Source organism: Raphanus sativus, chromosome 1 (genome assembly GCF_000801105.2).
Source record: "Raphanus sativus cultivar WK10039 chromosome 1, ASM80110v3, whole genome shotgun sequence".
Lineage (NCBI taxonomy): Eukaryota > Viridiplantae > Streptophyta > Magnoliopsida > Brassicales > Brassicaceae > Raphanus > Raphanus sativus.
Window position 1 is genome coordinate 6,165,341 of NC_079511.1, and position 23,648 is coordinate 6,188,988.

At 36.7% G+C, this 23,648-nt stretch overlaps 4 protein-coding genes across 5 annotated transcripts in view; all 4 read left to right on the forward strand.

Annotated features, from left to right (window-relative positions):
- The first annotated feature begins 2,374 nt into the window (after positions 1 to 2,374).
- Positions 2,375 to 7,795, forward strand: LOC108835846 (ARF guanine-nucleotide exchange factor GNOM). Its single transcript, XM_018609069.2, has 3 exons — positions 2,375 to 2,524; positions 2,970 to 3,756; positions 4,045 to 7,795. The coding sequence occupies exons 2-3, from the start codon at positions 3,016 to 3,018 to the stop codon at positions 7,651 to 7,653; spliced, it is 4,350 nt and encodes a 1,449-aa protein (XP_018464571.1). The 5' UTR covers positions 2,375 to 2,524; positions 2,970 to 3,015; the 3' UTR covers positions 7,654 to 7,795.
- Positions 7,796 to 7,956: 161 nt separating this feature from the next.
- On the forward strand, positions 7,957 to 9,593 carry LOC130510767 (uncharacterized). The gene is made up of 5 exons (XM_057007385.1): positions 7,957 to 8,460; positions 8,758 to 8,857; positions 8,945 to 9,062; positions 9,156 to 9,251; positions 9,352 to 9,593. The coding sequence occupies exons 1-5, from the start codon at positions 8,076 to 8,078 to the stop codon at positions 9,487 to 9,489; spliced, it is 837 nt and encodes a 278-aa protein (XP_056863365.1). The 5' UTR covers positions 7,957 to 8,075; the 3' UTR covers positions 9,490 to 9,593.
- A 764-nt stretch (positions 9,594 to 10,357) lies between these two features.
- On the forward strand, positions 10,358 to 13,006 carry LOC130510770 (serine/threonine-protein kinase VIK). The gene is made up of 11 exons (XM_057007390.1): positions 10,358 to 10,834; positions 10,936 to 11,010; positions 11,154 to 11,270; positions 11,386 to 11,480; positions 11,576 to 11,696; positions 11,793 to 11,872; positions 11,953 to 12,012; positions 12,099 to 12,220; positions 12,308 to 12,393; positions 12,500 to 12,615; positions 12,713 to 13,006. The coding sequence occupies exons 1-11, from the start codon at positions 10,529 to 10,531 to the stop codon at positions 12,837 to 12,839; spliced, it is 1,305 nt and encodes a 434-aa protein (XP_056863370.1). The 5' UTR covers positions 10,358 to 10,528; the 3' UTR covers positions 12,840 to 13,006.
- An 8,720-nt stretch (positions 13,007 to 21,726) lies between these two features.
- Positions 21,727 to 23,648, forward strand: part of LOC108808698 (phosphate transporter PHO1 homolog 3) — a 76,797-nt gene continuing 74,875 nt past the window's right edge. For both annotated transcript variants that reach the window (XM_057007400.1, XM_057007395.1), the window contains exons 1-3: positions 21,727 to 22,537; positions 23,122 to 23,485; positions 23,580 to 23,628. In XM_057007400.1, the coding sequence (XP_056863380.1) occupies positions 21,907 to 22,537; positions 23,122 to 23,485; positions 23,580 to 23,628 (1,044 nt within the window). In that variant the 5' untranslated portion in view covers positions 21,727 to 21,906. The remainder of the gene's footprint in view (positions 22,538 to 23,121; positions 23,486 to 23,579; positions 23,629 to 23,648) is intronic.

Sequence of the window (23,648 nt, forward strand, 5' to 3'; positions counted from 1 at the left end):
AAATCTACAAAACTAATTCAACGCCGGATAAATCAATTTTCTCCCAAGTTTATAACATAAAACTATTTTCTTTACCTGGACTATATATTAAGAAACTGTAGTTTAGAGTAAAAAAACTGAAGAGTATAATAATAACAAGAAAACCTCGACAGAAGCAAGGCATCCGTTTTCTCACCCAAAAAATACAAAATTAGGTAGATGGGATAACATTTACATAAATGTAATAAGGGTCTCCATTTTAGGTGTGCTTTTTCCAAGCAACCATGTCTTATTTTATCATGATAAACATTTACATAAATTTTTAAATATTACTTTTAGGACTGCCGAATTATTTAACAATTTGTCTGTTGACAACAAATTCTTTTGTATTTCCTTATTTTCCTCAAGTCGTAGTTACTATTCATTATAAAGTAGAATATCAAATAAGATCCAAAACAAAATGTGAAATATCAAATCAATGAAATATTATTTCAAATTTAATAAATTTATTGTTGAAATGCTAGTCATAATATTTTTGTTTTACCCAATTTTTATAGAAATGCTTGTCCAACTTGCCATATCACTGCAGTTGTTTTGCAAATGTAATATTTTTAACGTATTAGTGTAATATAAGTATGACTACACTAGTATACATGGGTACTACAAGTATACCCGATTTACACTCTCTGTAACACGTACATATATAATGTAATATTTAATATTTAAAGAACACTCTCTATTTCACATGGGAATATATATGATACATGCATGTAAATATATCATACATATATATAATGTTTCTTTGTAACACATACATATATAATGTATAATTGCATTTAAAGATAAATTATTACAGAGGGAGCTCTTTGACAACAGGAGTCTTTGAAAGAGGAAATGAAACATTAATTCGAAGCTTTGAAGTCCAATTAAGAGGCTTTAACAGCTGCAAGTATGGTTGGTAGACTTAAGAACACCGATCGAAATGTATACACTTTAACACTTACATGATGTCACCGTAATTAAATTTTCTTACATTATGAATAGCTTTCGAGTTGGAGCCATAATGTCTACTTGAACCACTGGAATAAAAACTTTATTTGATGACGACTCGAATTCTTTTTCTCGTTAAAGTTGATATACTCGAATTATACCAAACGAATATAACACTAACTTCAAATATACCAGTTTAGTTTATTATTCTATTAAGAGGAAAACTAAACTGAAATAGAACCAATGCCCATTCATATAAAAACATGATCCCTAAATACGATCTAGATGTTATTTATAACTAGAAAACACACGATTAATCTACTTGTAATTTTGAACAGTTCTTAAAACAGAAGACGGTACAGTTACGTGGATACCAAATATATCCCCCGAGTTAATATATGAAATTCAAGAAGCAGATATCTTCCAACCAAATACTTGAACGTGTGTAGACCTTAGCAAACATTGCCAACTGGAAACGCCATAGTCTATAGTACTATTTAAATCTTAATATATCTATAAATCTAGGGGTGGATGTGCAATGAATATTTGTTTGGTATTCAATTTCATTTTCAGATACCAAATACCTGGATGTATATCAATTTAAAAAATAAAAACTCTCTTACATGATCACTAATCACACAGAAATGCCTAACTGCTTTCGTCCACAACTTATGTATCTAGTAGCTATGTATTTAGATATTTATGTCACGAATATGATGAATCATCACCATCATTGGTAGCATAGCATACTATATTTTATTGAATGGTTGTTCAATCTTTTTTGAAACTGATTAAACATGAAAGAGACATGTCCTTCGGGTGCAAGAATACCTAATTAGACAAAGCAAGAAGTCACAATATCTTATGATTATAAATGTGGATATATAAAAAAGTTCATTGTATACTATTTCCTTACATAGTTTATGTTGGACAACTTCATATATTAATTAAGATTTAATCATTTTTGGGTTATAAAATTCTGGGAAAAAGTATTGTCTCCCACTATCCGGAGGCGCAAAGGCAACCACCTCAACAACATCAAAGAAATAGAACCATTCAACTGTTCTGCGGCATATATATAAAACTATACTAGTGTTACAGTTGTCTGTAACACGCACACTTTAATATTGATCTTTTTGAAAAGGACAAAAGTGGTTAGTACTAAAAACAAAGCAATTTATATAGCTCGGTCCAAAAAGGAGCCGTGCATTTAGGTTGAATAATCAAGACTCACATGAACAAAATCGGTTATACAACATTTAACTACGAGCCTGCTATATAGGCCCACTTAAATAGTAGCCCATTTACGTTAGGGAACAGCTTGAGATATTTGAGGGTCTAAAGTATCAATATAGTAAAATAGTGAATTACAGACCCTTATACAGGGGTGTTTCCGTAAATTACATCTTTTACTTTACTTCTTTTTCTTCTCTTTCCTCGGCCTCTCTGCTCGTCCCCCGAGAATTGTATTATTCCGATCGTGCTTTCCTCAATACCATTTCTGTTTCTCGGCGTCAGAGCCCGGCGATAGATCTCTCGATCGCTGCAGAAAATAGTAAGTAAAAATCTACAGATCTCGCTTCTTCTTCGAATACTATTGTTTGTATCGTTCCCTCGTCGTGCATTGATGTCCCTTGTTGTTCACTAGAATCTAGAATTGAAGTCAGAAGTTACCCCTCTTTATTTTGAACTAGATTTCGTCTAAGTATCGTCGTGTTTTTCGATTCGCATTGATAGGGTTTCTGCTTACACCCCCCGAGATTTAGCGTGAGAGACTTGTTTTCGAGTTCTCTGGAGTTGAATGAGATTTTGAGAACTAAAAAAAGTAGTTTCGAAAATATTGTTTGGATTCATGACACAGTCACTGGTCAGCTGAATTAATTTTGAAGTTATCTAAAAAGAATCTGTGATCTGTTTATATCAACACCTTTAGTATAATTCTTACTTTGTTTCTTTTTTATCCCCCCAGTAATGATTGAATTTGCCCTCTATTTTTGTAGCGTATTTGCCACGAAAGAAGTGCCTTGGGCTCTGTCAGAAGATTAGATGGGTCGCCTTAAGTTGCATTCTGGAATCAATGCCATTGAGGAAGAGCCTGAGGAGGACTTCGAGAGTAGTGAGTCAAGCAATACAACCACTTTAGCATGCATGATCGACACTGAAATCGCCGCTGTTTTGGCGGTCATGAGAAGAAACGTAAGATGGGGAGGTCGATACATGTCTGGCGATGATCAACTTGAGCACTCGTTGATTCAGTCACTTAAAGCTCTTAGGAAACAGCTCTTCTCATGGAACCAACCCTGGCATACGATAAGTCCCATGCTCTATCTTCAGCCCTTTCTAGATGTGATACGCTCGGATGAAACCGGAGCACCGATAACCAGCATTGCTTTGTCGTCAGTTTACAAGATCCTAAGCCTGAATGTAATCGATCAGAATACTACAAACATTGAAGACGCCATGCACTTGATAGTTGATTCTGTGACAAGCTGCCGTTTTGAGGTGACAGATCCTGCATCAGAGGAGGTTGTGCTGATGAAGATACTTCAGGTTCTTCTGGCATGTATGAAAAATAGAGCGTCGGTTATGCTAAGCAACCAGCATGTATGCACGGTCCTCAACACTTGTTTTCGTGTTGTCCACCAGTCAGGAATGAAAGGTGAGTTGTTGCAACGTGTAGCTCGCCACACGATGCATGAACTAGTGAGGTGCATCTTCTCCCATCTCCCAGATGTTGACAGAACGGAAACTACACTTGTCAACAGATCTGAAAACATCAATCAAGAGGTATGATATTTCCTTTTTGGTTGATTTCAAGTCAATTTGGGATACACGTTACTCGTAGGATGCTAAGAGATTAAAGAGAATAATAAATTTCCTGTTAAATATACGTCTGCAACCTACTTTAGGACTTCAAAACTGTGTAGACTCTTATTTTCCGCCAAAGTTATATTTTTCCTCGTGCGAGTCAAAAATAACTAGGAAAATAATTTCCCCAATGGATACTGACTTTTATGCCTTTTTCTCTTGTTTTTTATATATATACGTTAGTAATGGTGTTTTGCATGGTTGCAGAAAGCCGGAGTAGACAATAATTATGCCATTGTGACTAAACCAGTGGAGGATGGAAATGCTAATTCCGAGTATGATACTGAAAATTCTGTGGCAACTTTTGCATCTGGTGCTCAAAATTTGATGGATGATGGACCGGCTGGGCCTGGAAGCAGAAAGCCGGCTTCTCCATACGATTTGCATATAATGACAGAGCCATACGGAGTTCCTAGTATGGTGGAAATATTTCACTTTTTATGCTCTTTGTTAAATATGGTCGAACACGTTGGGATGGGCGCCCGAGCAAATACCATATCATTTGATGAAGATGTGCCTCTCTTTGCGTTGAACATGATCAACTCAGCCATTGAATTGGGTGGAGCGTCCATCCGCCATCACCCAAGATTGTTAAGCCTAATTCAAGATGAGTTATTTCGTAATCTGATGCAATTCGGCTTGTCGATGAGCCCCCTTATTCTTTCGATGGTTTGTAGCATTGTTCTCAATTTGTATCAACATCTACGTACTGAGCTCAAACTGCAGCTTGAGGCATTCTTTTCCTGCGTAATTCTGAGGCTTGCGCAAGGAAAATATGGGCCCTCGTATCAGCAGCAAGAGGTTGCTATGGAAGCTCTTGTGAACTTCTGTAGGCAGAAGAGTTTTATGGTGGAGATGTATGCCAATCTCGATTGTGATATAACTTGCAGCAACGTGTTTGAGGAGCTATCTAATCTAATATCGAAGAGCACATTTCCTGTGAACAGTCCTTTGTCCGCAATGCACATTCTTGCGCTGGATGGCTTAATTGCTGTTATTCAAGGAATGGCCGAGAGGATAAGTAATGGATTGACTGGTTTAGACTTAGGGCCTGTCCATCTTGATGAGTACACACCTTTCTGGATGGTTAAGTGTGATGATTACAGTGATCCAAATCACTGGGTTTCATTTGTCCGCAGGAGAAAATATATCAAGAGAAGGTTAATGATTGGAGCAGATCATTTTAACAGGGATCCAAAGAAGGGGTTAGAGTTTCTCCAAGGGACACATCTTTTACCTGACAAACTTGATCCCCAGAGCGTAGCTTGCTTTTTCAGATATACTGCTGGGCTTGATAAGAACCTCGTGGGAGATTTTCTTGGGAATCACGACGAATTTTGTGTTCAGGTTCTCAATGAGTTTGCTGGGACTTTCGATTTCCAGTACATGAATTTGGATACTGCACTCCGACTCTTCTTGGAAACTTTCAGGTTGCCTGGAGAATCTCAGAAAATACAGAGGGTTCTTGAAGCGTTCTCTGAAAGATACTATATGCAGTCTCCTGAGATTCTTGCTAACAAGGACGCTGCTCTTGTGTTATCATACTCTATTATCATGCTCAACACTGATCAACACAACGTTCAAGTAAAGAAAAAGATGACAGAAGAGGATTTTATTCGCAACAATAGGCATATCAATGGAGGAAATGATCTCCCTCGGGAATTTTTGTCTGAACTTTATCACTCCATCTGCAACAATGAGATCCGGACTACTCCAGAGCAAGGTTCAGGCTTTCCTGAAATGACCCCCAGCCGTTGGATTGATTTGATGCATAAATCCAAGAAAACTGCTCCGTATATTTTGGCTGATTCAAGGGCTTATCTTGACCACGATATGTTTGCTATCATGTCTGGTCCAACTATTGCTGCCATTTCAGTCGTTTTTGACCATGCAGAACATGAAGACGTTTACCAGACATGCATTGATGGATTCTTGGCTATTGCTAAAATTTCTGCTTGCCATCATCTGGAAGATGTGCTTGATGATCTGGTTGTGTCTCTCTGCAAATTCACAACACTGTTGAATCCATCATCTGCTGATGAACCGGTTCTAGCATTTGGTGATGACCCGAAAGCAAGGATGGCAACTATCACTATATTTACCATTGCAAACAAATATGGAGATTATATTCGTACGGGTTGGAGGAACATATTGGACTGCATCTTACGGCTGCATAAACTTGGACTTCTGCCAGCTCGTGTAGCCACTGATGCAGCTGACGAATCAGAACTTTCATCTGAGCAAGGACAAGGGAAGCCTCTTGCGAATTCCCTATCTTCAGCTCATCTACAAGCTATGGGAACTCCGAGGAGATCTTCCGGGCTGATGGGAAGGTTTAGTCAGCTTCTTTCACTTGATACAGAAGAGCCAAGATCACAGCCTACTGAGCAACAGCTTGCGGCTCATCAACGAACACTTCAAACAATTCAGAAATGTCACATTGACAGCATATTTACGGAAAGCAAGTTTCTACAAGCTGAATCTTTGCTGCAGCTTGCGCGTGCTCTCATTTGGGCTGCAGGTAGGCCTCAAAAAGGAAACAATTCTCCAGAGGATGAGGATACTGCAGTTTTCTGCCTGGAATTGCTCATTGCAATCACTCTTAACAACAGAGACAGGATCGTTCTCCTATGGCAAGGCGTCTACGAACACATAGCTACCATTGCTCAGTCAACGGTGATGCCCTGTAACTTAGTGGACAAAGCTATATTTGGTCTACTTCGGATCTGCCAGAGACTACTTCCTTATAAAGAAAGCCTAGCTGATGAGCTTTTGAGATCTCTTCAGCTTGTGCTGAAACTGGATGCACGTGTTGCCGATGCCTATTGTGAGAAAATTGCTGATGAAGTCAGCCGCCTTGTAAAAGCCAATGCTAATCACATTAGGTCTCAGGCGGGATGGAGAACAATAACATCGCTACTCTCCATTACAGCGAGGCACCCTGAAGCTTCCGAAGCAGGATTTAATGCCGTATCATTTGTTATGTCTGAAGGAACCCACCTGTATCCAGCCAATTATGTTCTCTGTGTTGATGCTGCACGACAGTTTGCTGAATCCCGTGTGGGACAATCGGAACGGTCTATCCGCGCCCTCGATCTAATGGGAGATTCATTAGAGCAGTTGGCTAAATGGGCTCGTTCAGCCAAGGAGAACATGGGAGAAGAAGATTTTGCGAAGATGTCACAAGATTTCGGGGAAATGTGGCTAAGGCTTGTTCAAGGACTAAGAAAAGTGTGTTTAGACCAGAGAGAGGATGTCCGAAACCACGCCTTACAGTCATTACAAAAGTGTTTGGGCGGAGTAGACGGGATCAGTCTAGCTCATAGCATGTGGTCTCAATGCTTTGACAAAGTAATCTTCACGGTTTTAGACGACTTACTCGAGATCGCTTCAGGGTCACAGAAAGACTACCGGAACATGGAAGGCACGTTGCTTCTGGCAATAAAACTCCTCTCCAAAGTGTTTCTTCAGCTACTCCAAGAGCTATCTCAGTTATCAACCTTCTGCAAGCTATGGCTGGGCGTCCTGACCCGGATGGAGAAATACATGAAAGTGAAAGTAAGGGGCAAGAAAAGCGAGAAGCTACAAGAAACCGTGCCAGAGCTTCTCAAGAACATATTGCTCGTGATGAAGACGAAAGGAGTGCTTTTGCAGAGAAGTGCTCTTGGCGGAGATAGCTTATGGGAGTTAACATGGCTTCACGTTAACAACATCGCTCCGTCTATGAGGCTGGAGCTATTCCCTGATCAAGAATCTGCAGAGCCTTGCGATGATGAGAGCAATGGCTTAGGTTCTGCTGAAGCTGGAGCGACATAACTGGTTAGTGTGACCTTCATAAATGACGATCATTAGGTGAAGTTGCTAAAGTCTTTGTTTGGAACAATTGTGAAAGTGAACTCTATTTTTGTATAATGTCGCTTACGTTTTATTTTTGTAATATATACGTGTTTCTAATTCAGAGATTTGTATCCAGTTATCCATTAATCACCCGTTATATTTTTGTTCCGTGTTCGTGAGAGCTACTTCAACAGAGACCCTCTGCCTCAGGAAGAGGGTTTGAATATTTGTTGGACCCACCAACCGAAAAAAATATCAGCTGAAGCAGCAGAGTTGATTTATTTTGCTTCCACGAATCTTATTTTTGCTTCGTCTCTTCACGTTGAGTCGTTTACGTCTCCTCCCCACTGATTTTCCCGAGCAAAATTGAAGAAAGAAAGAAAGAAAGTTAATTCAATTCAATGGAGTCTCTAGCATCTATTTCTACTTCCATAATACTACCCCCAACAACGACGACTACGATCTCCGTTTCAACTTCACGATCAGTATTGATTCCTCTTCCTTCTCACCGTTGTTGTTCCACCTTCTCCAGCGCAGGGAGACGGATCTCGATTCCGAGAAGAAGACACTTCTCGAGCTGTAAATCGACTGCCAGCGGCGGCGGCGGAGGAGGATCAGATAAACAGGGTGGCGATGAAGAGGAAAGAAGCGAGGAAGTGGAGAAGGCGCTTCACCTGGACGGTACGATCCCTGGGACTTCCGATGAGTTTGTGAGGCAAGTCTCATCACGTGCTTACGACATGCGTCGGAAACTAGAGCAGACGTTTGATTCCACCAGCTATGACGGTAGTTACTCTCTCTAATCGTTCTTTGAAAGTTTGCTCACTTGTTACTCTGTTTTAGTAGTTTGAAAATCCTTAGTGCCTTGTTTTCATTAAGAGGAACCCAATCGTTTTTGGTGAACATTCAATCTCTTATTGATAGAGCATGTAGTTAGAGAAGAAGGCTTTTTCAGCTCAACTCTGATGAGCAAATAATTGTTGCTTTCTCATCATTATGAAATGAATCATCTCCAAGATTGCAAGCAAATCATTACTAGTTCATCTAAACTTTCTAAAATTGATCTTGTTCCTCCTCTCTTAGTGCTGGAGTCTAACCCTTGGAGAGGAGACTCAAAGCCGGTTTACGTACTAACACAGAGAGAAAACCAGATCTGCACCATGAAAACTAGAACAACCCACAGGTTCCGAAATTCAATCCACTCAAATCTAATATTAGAGTTTAGTGTTTCCTCTCGCTTGCATGACATTCACCAACGATTTTATCACAGTGAAGTAGAGAAAGAGCTTGGACTGTTGTTCTCTAAAAGGATCAGCAACCAGAAAAAACAGTCTAGACCCGAAACTAAATTCGATATGCTCGTTGAAGACATTCGAGATGGAGTACTGGTAAGTATTCTCAATACGAATCACTTCCAAGTCCCTATGAAAAAACCGTGAAAGTTTGATTATGTTTTGTTTTTTCCTATCTCTTTACCAAAGGTTTTTGAAGATGTGAATGAGGCTGTTCGATACTGTGATCTACTACAAGGTGGAGGAAAAGGGTGTGAAGGCGTGGCTGAGATTGAAGCCTCATCTGTAAGATTCAGATATCAAAATATGATTCTAGACATTGTTTGTTGATTTAGATTTAAACATCATTTGAAAATGACCTGCGTTTGTTTTTTTTTCTGAATAGGTTTTTGATCTTTGCCGGAAAACGAGGTCTCTGGCGGTTCTATTCCGCCGTGGAAGAACACCACCCACACCACAGACGCTGGAGCGTAATTTGGGATCCCGTAAGCGTTCTCTTGAAGACTTGAGGGACAATAAATAACTTGTACATCATCTTAATAGTACCTACAATTATCTGGAAAAAAAAATTTGTATAAACAAGTGTAATTAATCGTGTATATATATAGATGTATGTTACTTGTGGTGCTTTCTTATTATTCGCTTGAAGTTGCTCAGTAAAGAGGCTTTTGAAGTTCATAGTAGCAATCCGGTTTATGATAGTTTGGTTTATGGGTTGATAGTTTTTGTACCGGTTTAAGAATATATTATAGAGAGAGTTAAGACCGAAGAAAGAAGTGAAGAACAAGTCAACAAACCTTGTTTAGTTTGGCTATTTAACCAAATTGGGTAACTATTAAATGCGGAGATATTTTTTCATGGCTAGTTGGCCAACCATATCGAGTAATTTATAGTTGGCCAAACATGCAATGAATGAGTTTTCCAACATGTAAAGTAATGACCTTATTTGGTTACAAAAGTAGATGCTAAAGGCATAATAAGCATGTGTATTTATAGCAGTCATGTGATAGATGTAATGATGCCATGTTATTCGGATCGTTGACTTAGTAGCCTTTACACACACACACAAGGACCATAACATCATAAGAATTCACATCAGATTTTTACCTTTATTCAATATACTAACTAAATTCATAAAGTAAACTAGTTTGTAGGAAATATTAACAAAAAAAAGAAAAAAAATTCTAAATGCAAGTTATAGAATTAATAATTGTGCATAAAAGTCTAGATTTTTTTAAAAAAATTCACATTATAATCCCATTTGTTCAAAAAAAAATTTCAGACTATAATCTCTTGGAAGTAGTGAGAGGGTAAAAACTAAAAAGTAAACACACTAAAAATAGACGGAGGAAAAAGTCACCAACTTGACGGCTAAGTTAACGGCAGGTGATGTACGTTCACACAAGAGAACAGAACCACAAAAGAAGCAAAAGCTTCATCATCATCACCTCCCTCTCTGTTCTCAAACTAAATAATCGATCCCTCAATCACTCAACGAACTCTCTCATCTTTCGACCGATCTAAATCGAAACCCTTTTTATTCTCAAAATAATCTCACTGAGATGAGCTCCGAAACGTCGGCGGCTGGAGACGGCGGCGAAACGAGCGCCGGTCCATCACCGGCGTACGACAAACAGAAGGAGAAGGCGCGGGTGAGCAGAACGTCTCTGATCCTGTGGCACGCGCACCAGAACGACGCGGCTGCGGTCCGGAAGCTCCTGGAGGAAGATCCGTCTCTGGTTCACGCCAGAGACTACGACAAGCGAACGCCTCTCCACGTGGCGTCTCTTCATGGGTGGATCGAAGTCGTCAAATGTCTGATCGAGTTTGGTGCTGATGTCAACGCTCAGGACAGGTGGAAGAACACGGTATGCCTTTTTTTCTTTTTCTTTTTTATTTATTTATTGTGTGTTCTTTTAATCGGAACTTAATCCTGTTTGATCTGAAACTTTTGTTGTGTGTTTGAAAGCCTCTGGCTGATGCAGAAGGAGCTAGGAAGCAGAAAATGATCGAGCTACTTAAATCTCATGGCGGTTTGTCTTATGTGAGTTTTTTGAATATCAAAGCTAGAAACTTTCATCAGAAATTGCTATGGAATATATAAAGATTATTGCAAAAATTTAGGAGCTTTCTCTGTGAAGCAGCTTGCGTTAATGCTTGTGGCTGATTGAATTGTCTTTAACGCAGGGTCAAAACGGGAGTCACTTTGAACCAAAGCCTGTGCAACCACCAATTCCAAAGAAATGTGACTGGGAAATTGAACCTGCTGAGCTGGATTTCTCTAATGCAGCCATGATTGGAAAGGTTTGTTGGATTCTTTTGAAGCCATATGTTTTTGATCCTAGTGATCATCATAGTCTTGAGTTTATAGTTCAATGCAATGGAGTTTCTGAAGTGATGTTGGTCACATTTCTGATAGGGTTCATTTGGTGAGATTGTGAAAGCCTATTGGAGAGGAACACCAGTAGCTGTCAAACGTATTCTTCCCTCTCTCTCAGATGATAGACTGGTTATGTAAGTTCTTATCTCTCTTTCTCCTGATACCCTTGGTGGTAGCAGTCAGTCTCTCGTTTAGATTCTTTGTGTTTCATACTTTGATGGTGATGCAGTCAGGACTTCAGGCATGAGGTTGATTTGCTAGTTAAGCTTCGCCATCCCAATATAGTTCAATTCTTAGGAGCCGTTACCGAAAGAAAGCCCCTTATGTTAATCACTGAATACTTACGCGGGGTAACTTTTTTTTTTCACTATCTGCTGTTGTTTTTCATCTCCGCATATTTTCTCCATTCTTAACTAAAATGATTCATCTACTTCTTTCTTTCACAGGGAGATCTTCACCAATACCTCAAAGAAAAGGGTGGTCTTACTCCAGCAACTGCTGTTAACTTTGCCTTGGACATCGCTAGGTACTTTGACTCTTTAACATTTGTGAAAACTTATACATGACCTGAGTGAATTTTATTTTTAAAATAATTGTTGCTAACAGAGGAATGACATATCTTCACAATGAACCTAATGTTATCATTCACCGAGATCTTAAACCGAGGTAACCGAACTTGCTTCATATATATAGATAGCTTTTTTACTTTGAATATTCTGTTTGTGAAACCGGTTGTTATGTGTGTGTGTCAGGAACGTTCTTCTGGTTAATTCGAGTGCAGACCACTTGAAAGTTGGAGACTTTGGGCTTAGTAAGCTCATAAAGGTTCAAAACTCTCATGATGTCTACAAAATGACTGGAGAAACCGGAAGCTGTAAGTGTCTTGTTCTATAGTCTCAAAACCGTGTGTGTCTTTTCTTTCTTTCTAACTTCTCCTCTGTGCAAAAAAATAAAATAACAGACCGGTATATGGCTCCAGAAGTATTCAAGCATCGAAAATACGACAAGAAAGTGGACGTCTTCTCCTTTGCAATGATACTTTACGAGGTACACTAACAATCTTTTAACTAAAAGAAAATCTCTACAATAAAAACAGAAACCAGAGTTAAGAAAATCTTAAAACCTTAATTTCATTTAACAACATTGTGTCCAGATGCTAGAAGGAGAGCCACCATTTGCGAACTACGAGCCGTATGAAGCGGCCAAACATGTATCAGATGGACACAGACCTACTTTCCGTTCCAAAGGATGCACACCTGATTTAAGAGAGTAAGCTAAAAAAAATTCCAAGTGTCCTCCCCCTATGCACTGGTTTTTAGTCTACTACCGATAACCTCCTATAACCATGTTTCATTGTTTTACTCAGGTTAATAGTGAAATGCTGGGACGCAGACATGAACCAGAGACCATCGTTTCTGGACATTCTCAAGAGACTTGACAAGATCAAGGAAACTCTGCCATCAGATCACCATTGGGGCTTATTCACTTCATAATACCCAAAAAAATCCTTCTCCTGAAAACAAGAAAGTGACATTCTGTTTGCTTATTATTATTATTATTCTATGTTAAAACATTGTTTATTCTCATTTGTTTCACAGTAAACGACTAAAAAAAAAGGTTGCGACATAAAAAAGAAAGAAAAAAGAGACTTTTGTTGTTCCATGGATTGGATTGAGCATGCAAGTCAAATGAGATGTTAAAGATCATATCAGAACGGATACATGTCTCGTCCTCTAAAAATGTTTTTTTTTTTTGTAAAGAAGAAAAGAGAGTAATAACTTTCATTTAATTGACTTTAATATATAGGAGGATGTTATTAAAAGGGAACAAAATTAAAGAGTAAGTCACGCATGCAAGTCGAGGTTATCTATAAGAGAAAAGAAGATCAAATTCGACATTCTGACCTTGATATTAAAAAAAAAACATGTCACATGTACTATATCACATTTATACTTTCAATCTGGCGGCATGTATTTTCAGAACTCATCTTCTTTTCGGCTTTTCCATTATTTGGATATTCAGTTATGGCGATCAATTAAAATGTTGCTTCTAAAGTTCACTAGTAAAATATAATTTAATTTCACATATGATAGGTGAAGACTTATCAATGAAACATGGTGAAAGAAAAAGTAAAGGAAGTTTCTGCCAAAGTTTCCAGCGTCAAACTAGTTGCCAATATGGACCTACAGGCTACAGCAGAGCACAATGATGAACTTGTAGGGTGATTGACACACCAAGCTAAAATATAATGGTGAAAAAACACTCGAATGTTTTATCCCATGTGATACGTACCCAACATGGATAACACCTTAATGACTCAACATCCAACCCATAGAGAAGTATAAACTACAAATAAGACATTTTTATTTTACTTTAGTGTTAGCCGTAAAATATTTTGTTTTTGTTTTCATCTAAAGACATTCTCTATAAAGTTAGTATATTCGACAGATTCATTATTATTTCGGACTGTAGAGCTTTTACACCGGTTTAACTACTTTTCTCTGTTTTATTTCTGCCGTCTAAAGCTATTTTGTGGTTCTTTTTTCAATTACTACTGATTTGATCGTAGAAAATTATCAAAAAATGCTTTTCTATCATGGTTTTAGACTTTTACATGTCTTTTGCTTGGTAATAAATTTTATTTTTAAAATTCCCTAAACATATATATAGTAACCACAAAAATTAAGAGAGTAAATCTTCTTAATTCAAAAAGGTCAAAGTCAGGGAAAGTGATTGTTTTAGCTACTAATTTTTTTTTGGGCTACTAATTTTGTTTCAGCTACTAATTAATTCTAATAATTGTAATTGACTTAGAATTTTACAAGGAGGATAGTTTTGGGAAACTTCTTCTCAAATTTATTTTTTTGGAAAAAAGAAGAAAAAGATAGCCCATGCTAACTCAGCAATGCACTCTCAAAACAAACAATGAGTCTTATTATATATTAACTTCATAAAAAAAAATAATTGACTTAGACTAAGTAGAAAGTAAAAAACGAAAATTTTATTGCCGTGCGACACTGGCGTGGTAACATATGATGACTATTGACTAAGTAATCCGCTCATCCAAACCAAGACTGAGAAAAGAAAAACACGAAAGCCAGAGATCCAGACAATACTTCGGGTGATTGGTCAACAAATTCATATTGTTTCAATTGGTTATTTTCTTACTTTTCTTCTCAGCCAATACTACTGTTAATTAATGTATATTTTATACTTAATATTCTCTTTGTTTCATAAAAAATATCGATTTGATATTTTTGATATAAATTAAAAATGATTTAAATATATTTAATTTTTATTAATTATATATCAACCAATAATATTTGAGATAAATAAAATTATTTATAAAACTAATGCATTTATAGTTGATATTAAGTTGAAAATTGCATTAAAATTTTAAGACGATATTCTTTTGTAACAAAAAAATTTATTAACACTTAATATGAAACATAAGAAATATATGATTTTGGTATTATGGTATTATGAAGCCCTTTCTTAAAAAAAAACAATTCTGGTATTGTGTAATTGGATAAGGGGAAATGCTTCGTAGTAAAAAAGTTAAGTGTTTTGAGATGGTCAAAGTGGATGGCTATATACTATATACATAAAATAATGCTAAGAAACTAAGATTCCTGATATATCATGTCCGAGTATAATACCTTTTTTGGTTTTAGAATGATCAGCTGATCACTACTAATTATTGCCTCCATTATTCTTTCAATATACGTAGTCGGCCCTAAACCAAATCTGATGAAACATTCATTTTAAACCTTCAAAAATTTTGAAAATTTTATTTTAGTATAGATTTCCAAATTTGTTAAAAGAATATTTGATCCCAAATTATTGAATTTTTTGTTGACTCATTTACAGCCTCCAAAATTTCAGAATTAGCCCTATATGTAACTAGTTAGAATAAACAAAACCGTGGAGAAATAGAAATGGTTACTACTTAGTACTCACTACTCAATTCGTACTCTGTAAAATCATGGAAGTATTTTAATGATCGATGAATTCGAATTTGTAACGTTCAAATCGTATGATATACCCTCGTTAGATCATTCATCTTAAAACGATATTGTTCTAAATATAAGATATGCATCAATATAATTGAAGGTGTTGACAAACGAATAAATAAGATGATGTGAGACACCGTGACTAGAATTCACAGCTGTCGATGGACATTAATAGCTTGTCGGCTTACTATTAGTGGTGATTTTACATCTAACCATTTTTGTAACATTTACTATAATATCTTAAAAGTTATTTAGTATTATGGGTCCAATAACTACAAAGGGCACTGTAGTTAATATTAACTAAAATTTATAAATATGTATATATATTTTTGTTAATATTAGATATTGTCATTCGAACCCTGTGCTATATTCCAGTGCTGTATCGATCAGTTATAGTATAATCACAAATTCACGCCTCTTTGACCGAATTGATCAAGTGATATAATATATTCCCTCCGTTTCATAATAGTTGATGTTTTAGAAGGATAATTTTGTTTCAAATTAGATGAAGTTTTGAGATTTTAAGGTTACTTTAACTTTATTGGAAACTGTTCAACCAATTAAGTTTTACACTCTTTTTTGTTATTGGTTAATTGATTTTAAAATTATATCTTTAAAATATTTTTTATTAAAGAAATATAGTTTTCTTAATCTTTGTGCACTAGAGTAAAACATCAAGTATTATGAAACGGAGGGAGTAGTATATAGAGAAAATTGGAAAATAGATCCATTTTTTTCTCCCATTTGTCACATTAGGATTTTAGTTAGATTGTTTAGGAAAATAGGATTTTGAAACCTTGTAAATACCCTAATGCCCTTTAATTATTGATTAAGTAGATTTATAATATATTATTAAGATTTTCGTAATTAATTTAATAAACTAAAAAGTAAAATTGGAAAAGTAAAAAAAAGAATAAAAAAGTTAAAAGGTAAAATAAAATTGGGAAATCCCTAATCTCTCTTTTCACGATCTTCTTTCTCCTTCTCCTTCTCCGCCGTAAGCTTTTCTCCCCTTTCCATGGCGATCTAGAAATCGACAGAGAGAAGCCTTGTTCGTCGTCGGAGATTCATCTAGAAGTCTCTACTCTCGTTTCGTCATCTTCCTCTTACGATCTCATAGCCTTCTCGTCGTCGTTGAGCTTTCTCTCTGTTCTTCCTCTCCGTCGGATGGGTGAAATCGAAGACTTCTTTCATTAATGCCGACGAGACAGTCACATCTCTTCACACAAGGTAATCAATTTCTTCTATATTCTCTCATCTAACATGAAATCGATGTGCTGTTCCATTTAACCTAGTTTTTGTGTAAACCGATTTATAATGTTTCTTAAGGCAAATTTGTTTTGTGGGTTGGTTAATCATCTTACAAACCACGATTAAGTACACATCATGTAGATAATTTTGATTTTCTTTTTTTGTTATCGTTTAAGGTTATAGAAAGGGAGAACATTTGGTCCAATTGAAACAATGGTGTCCGATTGGATGTAGAGTAGTTGAAAAAATTGGTCTTCAAATGTAGAGTAGTTGTTCCTTCTATTGTGTTTGCATTCTTAGTTAGTTCTTGTCTGATTGAAACAATGGTTGTAGAATATGTTCTTCCTTTGTTTATGCTCTCATAGCCCACAATTTTCTCTTTCAATCTAGACATGCTTGTTGTTAATATTCAAGATCGATTTTTCTCTTATTAAATTGTTGGTTCTTTTAAAATTTTAAACTATTGGAATACATATTCTAGGATCAGGACAATATGAAAGTAAAAATAGCTTTAGTTTGTGTCATTATTTTGTGAATGGTATTGATATTTAACAAATTGAACTAAAGATGATCTCATGGCTTGTATATATGTCGGGGGAGTTACCAAAGAGGCTTTTTAAGGAGGGCGAGGAGCCTCAGGTGTCTCAAATCAATAACAACTGCAGGGATCGACTACATAATTAAGAAGTTCAAAGCGTGGATGCCAAAGGAGCTGGATGTTGTGAAGAAAGATCTGGTGTGTACAATTAAGAAGTACACCTGTCACCATACACTATCGTCGATGTGCCTGTGCAAAAGAGATTGAACAAGTCTTGTTGTGATTGCGGTGCGTACGCACTCAAATACTTGGAATGCCATCTGCTTGGTCTCGACATCAACTTAGTGAAAGACGAAATAATTCAAGGTTGCAGACAGAAGATTGGCGTGGAATTATGGGAGGCTACACACGATCCTGTTTATGCTGAGGTTATGAAAACCTATGTGCCTTCACCATGGGAGAGGTCTCAGGTCTTCGATCTGGAAGAAGATTAATAGTGTCTAACTAGTGCTTTGTTTTTTTTTTGAATTATGAGGCAAAACTCTAGGTTTTTATGCTTTTATGAAACATTTGATAACTCTAACTTTGCTTTTCTATGAAGTATTTTTTTTTGGAAAAATATGGTAGCCCTTAAAATACCCTAAACAAACCCCTAAAGTTATTTGGAAACCATTACCCTAAACATACCCTAAATTTAGTAACCCTTATAATACCCTAAACATATCCTAAAGTTATTTGGAAACCATTACCCTAAACATACCCTAAACATATCCTAAAGTTATTTGGAAACCATTACCCTAAACATACCCTAAATTTAGTAACCCTTATAATACCCTAAACATACCCTAAAGTTATTTGGAAACCATTATCCCTAAACATACCCTAAATTTAGTAACCCTTATAATACCCTAAACATACCCTAAAGTTATTTGGAAACCATTATCCCTAAACATACCCTAAATTTAGTAACCCTTATAATACCCTAAACATACCCTAAAGTTATTTGGAAACCATTATCCCTAAACAGACCCTTAAGTGTTTTGAAAACATTACCCCTAAACACCAAACAAAAGCCAAAATAAAACCTAAACATACCCTGATCTATTCACTTATTATGTAGATTGATCACTTAAATAATTAATTATATAAAATTATCAATAATTTTCAAAAATTATCTCCTTCTTTGATCTATGTTTTAACACTTGTTTAGAGGATTCAAAGTTAAACTACAAACGATCTGGAAGTGTGATATACTCGAAAATTTTGTTTTTTTTTCTGATATACCTTAGGTATAGTACACGTTATAGGTGTATGAAACGGCGCCATTTTGTCTAATTTTTTGACCTACTCTATTTTCTTCCTCATTCTTATTCGACAGAGTAATATACAGCGGCGACAAATATGGAGAACGACTCCACTGGTCGCTGCAACTACACATCCATTCACCAGATTTAACATAGATTAGAACCATGTTGTAATGATAGAGAGAAGAGAGAAGAGAATGGAATAGGGAGGAAGAAGAATAGAATATGGGATAGTCGATGAAGAGATCGTGGGAGGAGGAGAATATCGTGGAGAAAATATTCTCCAAGATATTTGGGGATAGATTTAGAAAACATCTATAACCGAATATGGAAGTTTCCATATTTTTCGGATTTGCCTAGAAAACATATCATACCTAAGCCTTAACACTGTACAGTATGTGGGAGACCTATTCTATCTAAGACGTCACATAAGTTAAAAGGTACATGACCTTAATTTCACAAAAAGTACGTAAGGTATATCATAGAGTTGTGGTTATTTATCGTTATATAACCTTAGGTATAGTGAAGAGATCTTGCTAGATTGAAACGTCACAAAATGTACCTAAGATATATATGACAAGGAAACCTAAATAACGTTTTATACCAAGGATATATCGATGTATAAAACTTATATTTCGATTTCTAGGTAAAATAGATCACCAGAATGTGTATTCTAACCTGGGTTAGAAAGTAAAATAAAATATGATTCCAATTTTTTTTTAAAAAAACTTTAAATATATAAATTGTCATACTTATGTTTCCAATAGTTTTCATATTTTTGTATATTTTTTTATTTAAGTTTACTATTTTTCTCATCAACCAAGGGTAAAATAAGTCCAAAATTGCCAAAAGTATGAAAAGTCTTAAAGTGACAAACAAAAAAATAATATGTCTCTTTTTTCCAATTCTCCCAAGTATATATATATATTTTTTGATCAACATAATATATATCTATATATATTTTAAAAAAAAAATCTGCGTAATGAATAACTTGTCAATCCATGCTTGTGTAAAGATAATGGCGTATCGGGGTTTTCAAAAAGTTTCTCTCTCCTTGCGATAGTTTCTCTCCGCCTCCTTCACCTTCAAGACCAGTAGCAGCTCCGGTGACCGGCGCGTGGCGGTTCCGTTAGCGCCACCGCCGGTCAGATCTGTCGTTGATTCTCTTTGTCTTTGTTCTGCATTTTTTCGTTTTCTATTTTGGTGAAGATTTGGTGGTTGGGAAGCTTGAGAACCTGCGGCTTGGAGTGGTTTGTTGCTCCTTCCATGGGTCCATTGTATGCTGATGTCGTTTCTGAAGGTGGTATATGCAGTTATGGCTGTGGCTTGGTTTTGGCTACACATGTTCGATCCAGATCTAGCTCTAACCCTTCATCGTTTTGCGGGTTCTTTTCAAGCTTTCCTTATCTAAATCCTTTCCTTTATTTCGTGGAGTTTGGTGTAGTGGATTAGTCTTGGTGTTTTATCCTCATCTAATTGAAAATCTGTGGCTCTATCAATGGTCAACGGTTCCCAAACTTGTAATTTTATTTCGGGTGATGCTTTTGTGAACGCTTTTCCGTCGATTTGTTTTGGTGGGATTGACCTCGTTTTCTCCAGTTCTTATGAGAATGGAGTGTTGTGTGGAAGGCTTTTATCTAGGCGTAGTGTGGTCGCATAGAGTGCGTCGCTGCCATATCCGGAAGAAGTGTGACCCTAGAATGGTTCGATCTTGCCGGGTTATAAAGTCTGGATTCGTTAGTGAGGAGATGAGTGCTCTCAGTGTGGTGCCGTTAGAGGTTGAGGTTATCGTTCTGTGTGCCGTTGTCATGAGCGACAACGATAACTCGCGTTCATAAGCATCTTGAGTTGTTGGTTTGCTGCAAGTTTGGTGTGCTAGGTTCATTGTAAGTGCTATTGAATTTTTCTTAAGTTAGTTGTGGAATTGTATTGGTGTGGCTAAAGCCTCCCCTGTGTGGGATTTAGTTGCCTGTCCATGGGCTCTTGTTGCTGTGAATTAGCTTATGTATCAAATCATGTATTCCTCTTTCGAATTAATATTATCTGACGGAAAAAAAAAAGAATAACTTGTCAATCCTTTTTTCTTTTGCTGAAACGTGTCAATCCTTTTACGTTGAATAGACCCATGCAACGTTGATTACGATAAAGTTCAAAAAAAAAACGTTGATTACGATATATAAAAGAATGAAATATAGTTCTACGATTAATTATTTCATATTTGCATGTAATCATTTTCATCAAGTACTTATTCAATTTGGTTCGCTGACCTGAAATGACAACAATACCATCAACCTTCAGCCGCCATATACTATACTATAGGTCTCGACTCTCGATACAATGCGACTATGGTCGTCCACTCTAATATAAAAAACAGACGACACTGTTTAATGGATTTATTAAAATCGAATATGGCAGACCTTTTTCAGCTACTCTTTTACAGCATCTAGACATAAATTCAAGTTTTCAGGAAGAGTAGATACCGAACATTTTGTTTTACTATAGTTATTAAAAACACATTTTGCTACAAGTCTACAAGCCTACAATGCAATCAATTAGGGTCGTCCACTACTTTTTTAAAAAAGTGGGTCGTCCAACACGAATATAAAAAAAAAAACTCTCGTGCCAGAGGATAATGACTAACGGATTAGTTAAAATGGAACATGTCAGAACATTTTCAGCTACTTTTGTGTTACAACAATTAGATCAATGCATGTGGTTTCTAAACCAAAGTACAATGATACAAATCTATCGTAAGAGCTAGTAAAACAAAATGTTCGGTTGCCTTCTTAAAAAAAAAAATTAGCAAAAAAAAAAAAACTTAAATGTACAAACCATAGTGATGATCAAATAAAATTCCAAAATTATTTTTGTTGGCTTCTTGTTTGCTGTGAATACTCGTTTGCTGTATGTTGTCTGTTTCCAGATCATGTAACCTAAGGACCTTTTGTTTCTTCCGGTTTACCATAATTTGTAATTTCTTCCGGATACCTCTTTTAGGGATGGATGACAAATGAACGTTCTTTAGTTTTTTATTTATTTAAAAGCTAAGTGCTTAGAGAAAAGGAATAAAAATAGTTTGTTGTGTTATAAAGACAATATTTGATGACTGATTGATTATTACATATTATAAAATTGGGTTAGAAATTCTATACATGAACAGATCAGTGCCCACCACGCGGTCTAGTTGCCCTCATTGAATACACGTTCAAAAGAATTCAACAAATATGATCAACAGGCTATAAAGTTGAGTCATTTTATTTAAAATAAACCTCTTTAATCATAAACCTTATACAAATGTAAAAAAAAATCATAACAAAGATATCTCTCTCTCCAGTGTTAGGTGTATATATATACATACACGATTCGTCTGCTCCTCAGTCCTCATCAGAGAAACCTAAAATCTAGATTCAACAAAAAAAAAAAAATCTAAGATAGATTCAAAACAAGAACCAAAATGAAGTTCGGGAAGGAGTTTTCGTCTCAGATGGTACCAGAGTGGCAACAAGCTTACATGGACTACGACTTTCTCAAAACCCTTCTCAAAGAAATCATCCGGTTCAAACTCAGAACCAACAATGCACCTACCCGTGGTGGCGCCAAGAATCATCATGGGGGAGGATTAAACCGGAAGATGACCCTCTACAGGGCGTTTAGCGGTTTAGTCTCAACCCCTGGAAGACAACGACACGGTAATCATCACGACGTGGAGGAAGGGATACAGCTAACGGGGACGACGACAACGTCGGCCCCGATTCTGGTGAACAACACCGGGGATCGCGGTTACGAGACGACGTTTCTGATGGCTGCTGAAGAAGGAGGAGAGTACGAGCTAGTGTTTTTCAGGAGACTAGACGACGAGTTCAACAAAGTGAATAAGTTTTACAAAGAGAAAGTTGATGAAGTGTTGAAAGAAGCGGCGGTGCTTAACAAACAGATGGACGCTTTGATCGCGTTTCGTGTTAAAGTAGAGAATCCACAAGGGTGGGGATGGGATGAACGAGGGGTTGAGATCACTCGCTTGGCTTCAGACATCGCTACTTCCGCAGCTGCTATCTCGGCTTCGACTCCCGCCGGAGCTAAATCCAGTAAGCAATCCACTTCTTATAACACTTTCTCCATCTTAACAAAGGTTTTCATTCCAACATCCACCTAACTCACTGACTTTCTGACAGCAATCAACAGGAGTTTAAAGTTGGTCCCGCTTTTTATGTCCGGTTTAAATCGACTCTGACAGTTCCAAAACCGGACTTTTAGTTTCGTTCAAATTGACTCATGGTTGGAGAACCGGATTATTAATTGATTCAATTCCCCCCGGTTTAAATAATAAACAAAGTAGTTTTTGTTTTTGATATTTGATCTTTTGTTAGTTAAATAATATATTTCACTTGTGAGTTTCAAAACTAAAATTCCATTTCTCGCCATGCTATATTTTATGTAATAGGCCTGTCTTGTTATATTCATAGATAAAAAAATATAATGCTTTCACCACTTAATTTTCATAAATATTTTTAAAGTTAGGTATGTGCCGCCGGTCCACGTTGCATTCAAATCATTACGCACTTTAATGTACCAAACCGGATTAAAAACTGATTTGAACAAAAATTTCGGTTTATTCAAATCGAATTGTGATTGTGCCGCCAACTTACCAAACCGACGTTCAAATTTGTAGTGAAAGTTCGAAGTCAAGCTCACATGGAGGCAATACAGGAAGGAGGGTCGAGCAAAGCTGGTCAATTAGAAGATGATGAAGAAGAAGAAGCGCAAGCTGAAATTGTAGCCTCGGTGTCTACGGGAGCTAGTGACGTGAACACGACCAGGATGAGAGCGGTGAGACCGGCTCCGTTAGATATACTAGATCGAGTGACGATCAACAACACCAAAGAGACGCCTCGTTCCACCATCAAAAGGGTTCTCCAGGTACCGAAGCAGACCGATTTGAAATTCAGCAGAGAGAACCTGACGAAAGTCGAGGAGAAACTGAGGGTCGCTTTCATCGTGTTTTATCAGAAGCTTAGGCTTCTCAAGAGCTACAGGTACGTATGAGTTTAATATGATAAGGAGTTTTTGTATTATTATTATTATTTTTTTTTTTTAATCATTGATGGGTTTTGAATCATGTATGTGCAGCTTTTTGAATGTATTGGCGTTCTCTAAGGTATTGAAGAAGTATGATAAGGTAAGATTTTTAGACTTTTA

Bases quoted from the DNA above. Each gene is read 5' to 3' on its own strand.
- LOC108835846 (XM_018609069.2), top strand. From the start codon at position 3,016: ATGGGTCGCCTTAAGTTGCATTCTGGAATCAATGCCATTGAGGAAGAG. The intron at 3,757-4,044 runs GTATGATATTTC...GCATGGTTGCAG, and splicing joins CTGAAAACATCAATCAAGAG to AAAGCCGGAGTAGACAATAA.
- LOC130510767 (XM_057007385.1), top strand. From the start codon at position 8,076: ATGGAGTCTCTAGCATCTATTTCTACTTCCATAATACTACCCCCAACA. The intron at 9,063-9,155 runs GTAAGTATTCTC...TCTTTACCAAAG, and splicing joins ACATTCGAGATGGAGTACTG to GTTTTTGAAGATGTGAATGA. The intron at 9,252-9,351 runs GTAAGATTCAGA...TTTTCTGAATAG, and splicing joins CTGAGATTGAAGCCTCATCT to GTTTTTGATCTTTGCCGGAA.
- LOC130510770 (XM_057007390.1), top strand. From the start codon at position 10,529: ATGAGCTCCGAAACGTCGGCGGCTGGAGACGGCGGCGAAACGAGCGCC. The intron at 11,011-11,153 runs GTGAGTTTTTTG...TCTTTAACGCAG, and splicing joins CTCATGGCGGTTTGTCTTAT to GGTCAAAACGGGAGTCACTT. The intron at 11,271-11,385 runs GTTTGTTGGATT...CATTTCTGATAG, and splicing joins ATGCAGCCATGATTGGAAAG to GGTTCATTTGGTGAGATTGT.